Below are 12,078 nucleotides of genomic sequence, written 5' to 3'. Positions count from 1 at the left end.
TTATTGATTTCATGGGCCCCCACTATTGCAGATCGTGAAATCAGCGCGTGGGCCCACCGGAAATGGACGGTTCATCCAGCAGAGGCAGCGGGGATCTATCGGGTATTTTAGGCCTGAAAACAACTTTCTCAGGTTCCCAGTGACCCAAACCTTATCCGTATCTTTACCCCTTGGATTTCCACCATGATATGGGCAACTTCGTCAATTAATATCTCTCGAGCATAAATACCCCGACCACATCTTTTCTCCTCCTTTCTGCGCTCGGAGGAAAAGCGGGAGAGGGCGAAAGCTCTCAGCTGCCATTTCCGCCTTGCCTCTATATTTTCCTTGTTTTCTCTGCTTAAGGAGACATTTCTATTTCCTTTTTGAGTAATCTCATTACATTTTAATTTTTGAGTTCAAGGTAAAAATTTGGGCGTAAGTCGAGTAAGCGATTTTGTTCTGTTTAGGCCAAAGGGAGTAGACTTCTCTTGGCTGTTTGCTTTATCTTCGCTGTCTTGTCATTCTATGTTTTCATGATTTTTTATGTGAATTTGGGTTGTTGCAGAAGGTAAACGGGTACTATCGCACTAGCCGAGTTCATTATTTTTCGAGGAATCTCTGGGATATATGCTGGTTTCCTCGGCTGCACACTTCTGGATGATCTTTTAGCGTTTAACGAGATTCACCCATATTGAGCTGCTATTGCGCCTGGACGTTGAAGTCAAAGCTCTCGTTCCGTAAAGGTGTTTTCTTCTTTCTTTGATTACTTCGTTATCATTATACGTCTGATTTTTTTTAATATTTTCCCGATTCTGTTGGACCACTAAGAGTGTCATAAGAAAAGGGTAATCTACTGGTTCTTGAATAAAAAAGGCCTGCATTTCATAATTTACGTTTATCTATTGTAGATGAAGTTTATATATGTTTCCGTTTCGTGGTTTTCTCTTTCCTAGCTTTCTGTTTGGTAGTATTGAGCATTTTTCGAAATGGTAATATTCCTGAAATCATACGTGGTGCCTTTTTTTTTTTTTTTTTTTTATCTATCTAAGATAAACGGATTTAGTCACATGCTGTGCGTTTCTTTCGAAGACATCTCGTTGGAAGCGTTTGTTAGGTAGAAGTTTCGATTTACGGTGCTATTGGCTTGTTGAGGATGTTAATTTGTACTTTGCCTTTAGAGCAGAGGTTTCTGCTGCGGCACCCCGCTTATTTGGTAGTCCCTGTTTTGCTTTATCGATGGTATGATGGATTTGGAAACTACTGCACTGAGAGCAGAAGGTATTTCTTTTATTTCTTTTTAGCTTCATATTTTTTTCTTGGGCGAGGATCTGATATTCTGGAAATGAGGGTGGTAGAAATTGGGTCCTAGGCTTACAGCAAAATTATTAGGAACCCTCTTTCCCAACTAATAGACCCAAGATTTTTTAAATTATTTTCTATGTGGGACAATTCTTTCGAAGACTCCTCTTCAACTGTGAGCTATTTTTTTCTGTCTCCTACTACACATGAGCAATTTGGTGTGGAAGCCCACACCTAAACACCTGCACTTATAACATGTTAGAAGTTTTGTCTAAGACTCATCCCAAAATGAGTAGTTAGGAACTCTAACTAATAAACCCAAGATCTTTTAACTTATTTTTCAGTGTGGGACAATTCTTTCTAGTGGAGGGCAAAAAAAGATTTTTTCTTTTAGTGTTCATGCTGATCACTATTTATTTGCCTGAAGTTTCAAGTATACAAGTGGGAAACTATCTTTTTTGCTACTCGCTGATTAATTTTCTACAAAATGGAATATGTTTACCTTGGGTTCTTCTTTTACCTTCTTTCTTGTTTCTTTTTTTGTTTCTGACACATAAAAGCAATGTGCAGTAGGAGTCGGAATGCATGAGACGAACTTAGTAGATGAAATGAGAGAATTCAGGAAACTGAGAACAGCTTTCATGATGAAGAAATGCCTCAGCAATAATGAGGGACTGGCATGTCCAAAACCAAGGAAGCAACACATAAGGTTTTCCCTTTTCTCTTTTTGAAAAAAAAAAGATCCTCCTCAATGGTGTTTCCACCAGTGCATGTACTTCTTTCTTTTTAATTTTTTTTTAAATGATGCTTCTTTTTAAATTTTTACTATAAACTTTGTCCTTCATTAAGTTAGTTACATCCTTCACGTCCTATTAATTTGCATCAGACTGGAAGTGAGAATTGTGTTTTTATACAAATGCTTTTAGAAGGTCTCAGGCACTGAGTTTGTTTTCCAGTAGGTAAAGTAGAGTACATGAAGGATAGCAACTTGAGGTAGGTTGCGTAATTTGGGGATGGAACAAACTCCTCATGATCATTTGGTTTTGTTCAATTTAATTGAAAAAAGAAAAGAAAAACTAATCCTTTGTGCCAAAAAGCACCCTCGCCATGGTGATAGGTTTAGTTCAGAGGTACTTGTTTGTATGTTGTCAAGAGAATCTGTGGGTTGTATGCAAGTGAAACTTAGCCCTGCCCAAGCTTTGAGTAAATTGAGACTGAGTTGAACTGCATGTATCATATCAACTTTGGAATAGCTGTTTGGCTATCATACTCTTGAAATGTGTTATATGCTTTTAGTACATTTTATGTCTTTATCTATAAATTCATCGAGTGTTAAAATGATATTTGACTTTAAGCACAGTAAAATCCTACAACAGGGATTTAGATTTTCATGTCCACAGATACTCATGTTACCTAATTTTTTTAATCATAAGATTCAAATTAGGGCTCTAAAAAGATCAGATATTATCTGGATCTGAATTGTTGAATAGAATCCGAAATTTTGAATCTTTCGGATACTAAATGATGTCCGAATCTGAAATAAATGGTTCCGGATCCAAAGTAGGAACAAAGAGGTCAGGATCAGGTATATCTGGATCCGTAACCTCATATTAAAGCCCCAAGTTTCCCCTTTTTTTGTTTAAGTCAGTTTTGTTACATTTGTTTTTTAAAAATTTTGTCAGTTTTTATATATATTAGGTTTTCAGGTTTTTTCTCCAATTTTTTTGCTGTTTTTGTGTTTTTGTCACAGTTCTTGTTCAATTTACCCAATTTTTATTTCATTTTTTATTACTGGTTTTTGGTACTGATATTAACCAAATACAGATATTATCCGATGGATCTGATTCGGATATCCATCTTCAGATAATTTTTTGGATATTTGAATTTCAAGATATCCTGATATCTGTAAATGGATTGGTACTGGAACTTCAATATTTGGACTGAATCCAGTCTGTTTACAGCCCTAATTAAAATTGCTAAGTACATGCTGAACACAACCAAACTACTCAATTAACTGACACAAAAATTAAAGCTTGCCAAAGGAAGACGCTTGTTGAGGTACAAGCTCTAGTATAAGAACAATTTGCTGGCTTGTGATCTGTTTACTTGTTGATAGGTCCACTTAACAAGTTTGAGAATGTAGCTAGTTGCATGAATAAGGGGCTGTTTTCACCCAAAAGGTTACTCTTTCTCTGCTAAAAAGTCTGAAAGGGTAAGAAATGGAGCACCTTACAAAGAAAACTATATCTTTTCTTTTTAAGTGTAAAGAAAACTATATCTTTTCTTTTTAAGTGTAAAGAAAACTATACATCTTTAAGCTAATATCTGAAGGAAATGAGAGGTACTTAAGGGTCTGTAGAAAGGAGCAGACTTCCTAACCAAATCATATTTTGCCTCTACATGCACACCTTTTCTTTGCCAAGGGGTGGGCATTTGGTACCACATACCTATTGTTATTAAACCTGGACCAGACCAGGTTCTTTGTTTGGTTCTGATATAAAAGAAATCTGGGTGAGGAAAAACCAACCGAGCTGTCTAGTTTTAGCAGTTTGCCTTGTGAATCTGGAAAAAAAAAGGATCCAGATTTGACTAGTTCCGTCTTCCACATCAACTGCACAGACACACAGGGCATCTGATTGCAGTTAGATGGAACCCTTCCCCACATAGGCAAGGGGGAGGGAGGGACCTTCATCCTCCCCCTCCCTCATTGGCGATCCATCTTTTTTTAAGAATTGTTTGAAACAAAAATGACGTCATTCCAGGTCAACTGGTGGTCAGACCAGGTTGAACCGGTCAACACTGCATCCAGTCACCTCATTTGGGTTGTTGACCAGGCCAGCTCTTATAACATTACCTCATCTTACAGTTCAATATTTATAACAAATATGTGTTGCTTGCCAAGCCTATCTCCTGTCTCAGGTTTGAAAAATTGTCTAAAAAATAGTGCATTGTGATGCAGTCCATATCAGGTTTCATATCAGTACTTTAAAACCGTTCCCACCCATACTTTTTTTCCCTTAATGAAACATGCACCATAGTGGAAGGAGCATGATATCACTGATTGAATCTTTGAGTCAGGTACGCTCCTTTGATTATTTATCATGAAACTTGACCAAGTAGGTAGTTGAACTCACATTAAGTAACTTGTTTTGCATTCTGGATTAATTTCCAGTACAAATGAGTTCTTTTACTTATTGGAAAAGGGAGGACAGTGAATATGCAAATAGGTGACCTATCTGTTGAACTTTTTAAAAAGAAAAATAATTCATTGATTTGATTAGAATTGGGTATAATGAGCCTCTATTTATAATAGAGGAAAGAAATAGAATGAGATTATAAGTAAACTACCTATGTCCCAGTTATATCGAAAGTCTAACAGAATTAAATAATTGAACATAAATAGAAGACTAACATAACTCAAATACCAATAAACTGAACTTCTTCTGTGAGACTTCCTTCTTGCGAGTCTTTTCTTAGACTTCACCATATTAATTTTAGTTTTGTGAGACTTCTTTTTGTGAGAGTTATGTTAGACTCTTCCATCCTTGTTCTTCAACACTCCCCCTCAAGTTGAAGTTTATAACTCCAGCTTGCAAAGAAAAAAAAATTTGGTCTTCAATCTTCTTTAGCTAGAAAAATTCTTCATAATTGAAAATTTCTTTATCTTTTGTTCATCCTTTTTCTTGAATATTTCGGTCACATAAAAATTACTATTACATGTGAAATAAAATACTTTTTTTCTTGTATTTTCTTCTACTTCTCCCCCTGAAGCAGGGGATAAAAAGGACATCGAGACCCAACTTGGACAAAATACTATATTTGGAGTAGAAAATCACTCCCAACCATACTACTAAGCTCCATACACCAGTCAAAACGGTCATAGTAAAAAACACATTGCTTAATTTCAAAAGTAAAAAAATTGCCTAATTTTAGGATACAACTAAGAGACTATTCACATTTTAAGGGTAGTTCAAACACAAATCACCTCTTGGGTGAAGAATGAAAGACTTGACTGAAGTTGTATGTTAGACACACTCCTATATTTTTAGGTAGTGGGTTTAGGTATTGCTCTAAAGTGATGTAAACTCAAGGTGATAAACTGAAGAAATACTAGAGAAAAACAACTTTAATCAAAAGGAAGCGACTATGCAACACTCAGACTTCCAAACATATCTAGAATTTGACCTTTTTTGTTTTAAAAAAATTAGGGGAGACTATAATGGTAGAATTGAAATAACTTATTAAATTTGACCAAGTATGACTTTAGGGGGGTAACCACAATTTTTTGGAGTTGACAATGCAAAAAATATACAGTTGATGCAGACAAGCAAGCCAACACAAGAGAGGACACCTTGAACCAAATTGCATTGTGTGTTCTCCCGTCGAACCGCAAAATTATTTTATTAACATAACATACCAAAGGAGCATATACCAAGGCCATACATACTGAAAGGTTGCCATGCATATATAGATGAGGAGCTTCTCAATGAACTTAGATACAATAATTAACTATGAGTGATCCACAACCGCCTTTGATAAATCAGCAGAGAAATCAACAAACCTTGCTTCAGGAATTGTTGTTATGATAATACCTTTTGGCACAAGCAATAGATAGCCTCACCCATCTTGCTTCAAATGACTACAATGTGACTAAACGATACAACCAAATTGTCTTCGAACAACACTATGTCTGACAGTAATACAAGCTGCTCGAGACAAGGCACTCAAAGAGCCTTAAGATCCAGCATGTGCAGAACACGAACATGAACTTCAAAATCAGGTATCAAGGTGTTTTAACCTCAGTTAATCTTGAAAGCCTTTTAGAGATTATCAATTCAGCAGCTTATGAATTCAGCTTGGAGATTGCAATAGTAATAAAGGCTTGATGTAGCAACTTTTAATGTTAAGTTGTGGAGCCTAGTTAACGCCTTACGCTGAGTCGGTACGTGGGTCGACCTTCGCCGTAAGGTTGTCGTGGGGGTTGGAAGGGGGGCAGGGAGCCCCCTTCCCCGTGGACGGAGCCCCCACCAGATCCACGATATATTGATTGTTGTTTCATTAAGGGTAGTTTGGGGATTTTACATTTGTAATCTGGTTGCCCTAATTTTCTCTTTATATTTGTGGGCGCCGTTGTGAGGGTTTTATAACCCAGAGTATTATCATCGGAGCAACATCATCTATTGCGGCCGAAGAGGTTAGATAAGTGATTTCTCTTGTAAACTAATTCATCTTCATAGTGGATTATTGTAGCGGCGGAAGATAGAATGTAATCTCACCTTAAGGCGAACCTGTATAAATTGTGTTGTATTTTTGTGCTTGCTTTTCTTTTCCTTCTTCCACGATTATCATTATTGGTCTCTTTAGTTTGGAATTAGGGCATCTAATTCCTAACATGTAAGTGTCAAGTTGAAAGCATGTGATGGCAGCTTCAACCCAGGTGCTGCTCCACATGGTGGTGGCCTTCTATGGCGTCATGTGGAGCAACTTAATTCTGAAGAGAAACTTCTAGCTTGAGCAGAGATTTCTGCTTCCTCTTGCCGTTGCATAAAGCAGCGATGCTTCTCTGCATAACCTTGGATATGTTTCATACCAGTAGTCAGCAGGCAAAGAGGCTCGGTGATATGATGTTCTGGGTGCTGCTGCCACCGGCAAAACCAGAGATAATTGTCTTCTTTCTTCAGCAGAATTGGGCCTAAGGTTTTGATGTTCTGTTACTGCTAAGTTTCCTTGCCCAACTAGGGAACTCATCACTCTTAATCTCATGAAAAACACCGTGAAAAAAAGAGCAGAAGCTAGGAAAAGTTCTTTTAAGTATACGAGAGACTTCCTTCAGTCATACAAAATAGAAGTGGATCTGTCAGCGAACATGCTCTCGAACTTGAACGTTGCGGTGCAATTATTTTTTGAAGTCTAAGGTGATTTCAAAGCTTCATTGTCAGCTGATATAGATCGCTCTCTTAGAGATGTATCTCCCAGGAATTCAGAGCTTCTTGCGGTCGTAATTTGTTGTGTAGCTTTGAAACCAACGTGCACCAGTAGAACATGATTTCCTACTCTTAAGCAACAAAGACAGAAAAGCATCTGGTTCAGCTGCATCACACAAAATCAGACAATCACCAGCATCATCATATAATTCAACAGCACAAGCTTTCGCAACATTTCCAATGAGCGCCTTTGACTGTGTTACCATCAATGCTAGAGGCATAATCTGGAGAGAGAACAAGTGCTGCACGATCGAACTTCTGAGCAAAAGAGATAAGAGACGACGTTGTAGAGATCAGAGCTAACAGTGAAGGTGTTTGAGGAGTAGGATTCTGATTGCAGTTTTTGACAGGACTTGTATAGACTCCAAAGGGGTTGGATTGTTGTGAATGTAAGCAATTGCAGAACTCCAACTCCGACTAGGATTTGACTACTGTAATTGAGGAGTTGTGGAAGTTCTGTAATGAGTCTTCGTATAGAAACCAAACTGCTTCCATTCTTCAAGACGTTTCAGGATAAAAAAAAAGTAGGCTCTATGGAATGGTAATTGCCGTCAGCCAGAAACAACAACTGCTTTCAACAAAAGCACCATGTTTGGATTTACAACAGCTTCATTCTCCAACTTCTTAAACAACCAGCTGTCTGAATATGCACAGAGTGAATAAAGGACTTGTCATTGGAGGAGTTCAAAACTCAATAGAAGACTGGTCGTGATGAAATATGCCTGGAAGAAATCGAGTTCAAGATAATGGAGAATGGAGAAATCTCTCTGCTTGTCTTCTCTTCTGCAATTGTTGTGTTAAGAAAGGAATTGGGAGTTGGTTTGCTATAACAATAAGACCAGTACCAGATGAATCGTACATGCTTGAAGGAAATCTAGTAGCAGCAACACAATTTATGTGATTCGATTGATTCTCTACTGGTAGAGAATTGCAATTCTGTTTTGCTGGAGGATGAGACATGCCAGCTACTGCCATTCAGACACAGCAGTTGTTTTTTCAATTTATCTAGTCGTCAAACTCAGACTCACAGGTCCAAAACTTTATCAATCAAGCAAATAACCTTGCTGGGGAGTAGCGTGGATAACTGACTTCAGGCCATGAGCAGAATAAACCCAATGGATAACTGCTGAATTTGAAAGTTCAGTCATTGGCAAGTTGCTTCCTAGTTGAAGGTATTTTATCAGCACGAAGAACCCGTTCACGACCAGCAATGGCACTCCATGATAATCTTCGGGTTGCAGCAACTGATCATCTGCTTGACTACCAACCCTTTTCAGAGGTTGGTGACGTAGGGCAGATGCAGTAGCAGCTGTTAAGAGATACAATAATGTGCAGCTGGATGGGAACAAATATAATCGCTCCTGCTATGCCTTCAGTATCAAATGGCACCAGCAGTCCACACAAGTGACCTTAGAGACAAAGTTAGGATGCCACTTGATGTCGTGGCACTATCGAGGACCAAGGAGACAGTGGCAAAGGATGAGCACTATGGGAAAAAAACAAAGAGATCTGATGGAATTTGGATGTTCATTGATCTAATAGATTATGCTAAAAAAATAAAAGACAATACAATGAGACAAAGAAAAAGAAAAAATTAGTCATATAAGAAAAGACTACTAAGAACTAATAGAATAAATTCATTGTCTCTGTGGGTTGACCGAGTCAACTCACAGACCTTGCTCTGATACTATGTTAAATTTATGAAAAAGAGAAATAATTCATTGTCTTGATTATAATTGAGTACAATGAGCCTCTATTTGTAATAGAGGTAATAAGTAGAATTAAATTATAATTAAACTATTCATGTCCTAGTTACATTGAAAGTCTAACACTTAAAAGACAAGTCCTAACATAATTAAACAACTGAACATAAATAGAAGATTAATATAACTCAAACACTAGTAAACTAAACCTCTTTTGTGTGACTCGTTTTAGACTCCATCATATTAATTCTGGTTCCGCGAGACTTTTTGTTGTGAGAGTCATGTTAGACTCTTCCATATATGCTCGTCAACATTATAAAAAAATCACCTATGTGTTGGTCAATTTCCTTCCATATCTGCAGATTGTAATACCTCTAATTTTCTTTGGCTCATGTAATCTCTTCTCTGATCCTAATAATCAATTTATTAATGAATTCATCATTCAAAAAAATAATCTGTTTATTTATTTTAATGATCCAGGCAAAAAAGTGGAGACTACAATGCATTGAAGGACGGTTCGGAGCTGTCCGATATTCTTATGAATAAGGTCTTTTTCTAGGCCATTTACTGTACATTCTTTAGTTACTTTTTGAATATCTTTTGCAAGACTATAAGATAAAATACTATACAAACTCCATCTGTATTATCATTGGGTAAAGTTTGTTGCTTGGAAAGCTTATCAACCTCTTGCTAGGTGTTAGTTTATTTTTAATTTTGACAGAATTGATTTCATTTTCATAAAAAAAGGAAAGCTGACAAAGGAGATATTGCATTCTTTTTAATCTTCATTTCTGTTATTGCCAACATTCGTTTTTACTTCCCTTCTTTGATGTGTGGTAAATCCAATTTAGTTTTTATTATAAGTCCAATATCCCCCGAATGATCGATTATAGAAAAACTTTTTAAATTTGGATTCCTTCAACAGGCTTCACCACCCTACTTCTCAGGCTCTCCTCCTCTGCGTACAAGCAATCCTCTGATTGAAGATGTATACTTCCAGCAACGGAGGTCCCACAAGGCTCTATATGTACTGAAGGTTTAGGCTATGTCAATTGGATGCATTGCCAAGTGCAAATATTCAGCTGCGGCAATGCAAGAGAGTTGTTAGGTTTGACTCATGTACAGGTCATTCACAATGGTAGTAAACTTCGTAACTCAAGAGTTTCTTTGTCTTCTTCAATGGTAGTATGCTTCATGTATCTTGTATATAGAAGGAATACTTTTATTTTCAATAACTTGTGTAAAATCTTGCCATTCTGGCTGAATAAGTGAACAGATTATTGGTTCTTAAAGTTGGCACCAGTGAATTCTCAAAAATACATGTGGTTGTTGTTTCATTAACAAGTAAGAATGTAAGATGATTCCGATTTCTCCTTTCTGGAACCCATTGGAACTGTATCTTCTGTACCTGTCACAGGAGCGTCCCAAATAGCTAGCATGGATTCTTGGTGGATTCTTAAGGCATCCTTCTTAGGAGACTTATCTCAACAGGTTAATTACTGAAGCAACAACTCTGCTTTCCACCGAGAAAATGAATTCATAACGTGGAAGGACTTATAGTAGACTTGTAGGCTATCACTGAACTCTGCTAGTTCAAACAATATCGACATAAACTGGCAATTCATTATTCTATTGAGGAAATGATCGAATAGCAATTAGAAAGAGCAATATCTACTTTCTTCCCCAAATACTCATTCACCCTGCCTAAAGCTGCAGATTCACTGCCCACAAAAACAATCCTTTGTTGCTCTGCATTACCATTTCAGAAAACTTGTTTATTACTTAAGGAGAAAACCCAGCAGAGAATCTACGGATAGGATAAGAATATTTAAATTTCATATCACTCAACCTGAAAAGAGGCATATGCAGATGAATATATATTATTTGGAGAGTTTTTTTTTTTTTTTTTTTTTGTAAAAATACAAACACAGGCCTTTTGATCATGAAGATCAAGTTGGTCTAGAGAAGGAAACTCTTTCTTGTCCGCCAATTTCATCTCCACCTCGGTGGCGACGCCAGTATGCCACCGATCACCTGAGTGTATATTCGGAGGCATAAGGCCCCACCAGAACCCCCCCCTCACATTGTAGTTGGGTGAATACTTTTTTATAATTTATTTTTATTTTTATTTTATCTTCCCTGATTTTAAGAGATTTTCTCACTTATTGATATGATCTATTTTTTAATTTTTAATTTTAATTTCTTTTGTTATTAATTGATTGTAACTGTACGAAAGACAACTGATAGAATGAAAATTTTCTCCAGTTGTTACACAAGGTTTCATCGTTCTCTCGTTTTTTTCGTGTCACATTCAATAATTGTTTTTATGTTGGTAGCCAGTCTCCTCCCTATTAACCTACTTGTGTCAAAATTTGTGCCAAGTGACTATGGTACTTGAGTGTACTCAATTCTTATTGTTAATTTTGAGCTTGAGATTCACTATTTTACTTATTGGTCAGCATTGAAGTTGAGGTTGAAGTTAGACTTCAAATTCAAGGAAATGTCATTTGTGCTCCACTAACGACTTCATCTGTTGAAGGGCGTCATGCGGTTGAAGATTATCTCGGACTTCAAGTTGACTAACCTAAAATGTAGACGAGTTCAAGTATATTGGAAAACAGATTCCAGTGTTAGTGCCCCAAAATAAAAAATATGATATAAACAAGAAAATGAGTAACTTTTTATAATATACTTAAATAGAACTATTACCTAAACAAATAATTAACCAAAATAAACATGGTTACTACTGATTTAATGTAATATTAAAATATATTAATTAATAAAATACTATATTATATTAATTAATGATTATAATTTGTTATAAATTAATATAATAATTATGTGTGACTAAAATAAATTATAAAAAATAAATAAATAAAGTAAAAAATAACATAAGTGAATATAATAATTAAATTAATTAATTAATTGAACTAAATAAATAAAAACAATTACTTTATTAATAATAGAAGATGGATTCTTTATGTACTATTAATTAATAATATATTTTTACAAAATTAAAAATGATTAGTTTAATTAATTAAAAAATGAGATAATTAAACGAAAGTAATTTATTAAATACCCTCTTTAACAATATTTTAATTACCAATCTT

General features: G+C 36.0%; 1 protein-coding gene across 3 annotated transcripts; it reads left to right on the top strand.

Annotated features, from left to right (window-relative positions):
* Window positions 1–266: 266 nt before the first annotated feature.
* On the top strand, window positions 267–10,337 carry LOC137937095 (uncharacterized). Of its 3 annotated transcripts, XM_068782155.1 has the most exons (6): window positions 267–403; window positions 548–725; window positions 1,166–1,260; window positions 1,852–1,990; window positions 9,449–9,515; window positions 9,894–10,337. In XM_068782155.1, exons 3-6 carry the CDS (start codon window positions 1,224–1,226, stop codon window positions 10,008–10,010), a joined length of 360 nt encoding a protein of 119 aa, XP_068638256.1. In that variant the 5' UTR covers window positions 267–403; window positions 548–725; window positions 1,166–1,223; the 3' UTR covers window positions 10,011–10,337. The 3 variants fall into 3 exon arrangements, with proteins under 3 accessions (XP_068638256.1, XP_068638258.1, XP_068638257.1); XM_068782157.1 differs by lacking the exon at window positions 1,166–1,260 and having other exon boundaries at window positions 1,855–1,990; XM_068782156.1 differs by lacking the exon at window positions 1,166–1,260.
* The last annotated feature ends 1,741 nt before the right edge of the window (window positions 10,338–12,078 follow it).

Source organism: Aristolochia californica, unplaced genomic scaffold, assembly GCF_029961685.1.
Source record: "Aristolochia californica isolate CCGP_79_NKW_82.1479 unplaced genomic scaffold, dmAriCali1.0.hap1 SCAF_7, whole genome shotgun sequence".
Taxonomy (NCBI): domain Eukaryota; kingdom Viridiplantae; phylum Streptophyta; class Magnoliopsida; order Piperales; family Aristolochiaceae; genus Aristolochia; species Aristolochia californica.
The sequence above is the reverse complement of the archived record's forward strand: the minus strand, read 5'-3'. Positions and strand labels throughout refer to the sequence as shown.

Bases quoted from the DNA above. Each gene is read 5' to 3' on its own strand.
- LOC137937095 (XM_068782155.1), top strand. From the start codon at position 1,224: ATGATGGATTTGGAAACTACTGCACTGAGAGCAGAAG. The intron at 1,261-1,851 runs GTATTTCTTTTA...AGCAATGTGCAG, and splicing joins TACTGCACTGAGAGCAGAAG to TAGGAGTCGGAATGCATGAG. The intron at 1,991-9,448 runs GTTTTCCCTTTT...TTAATGATCCAG, and splicing joins CCAAGGAAGCAACACATAAG to GCAAAAAAGTGGAGACTACA.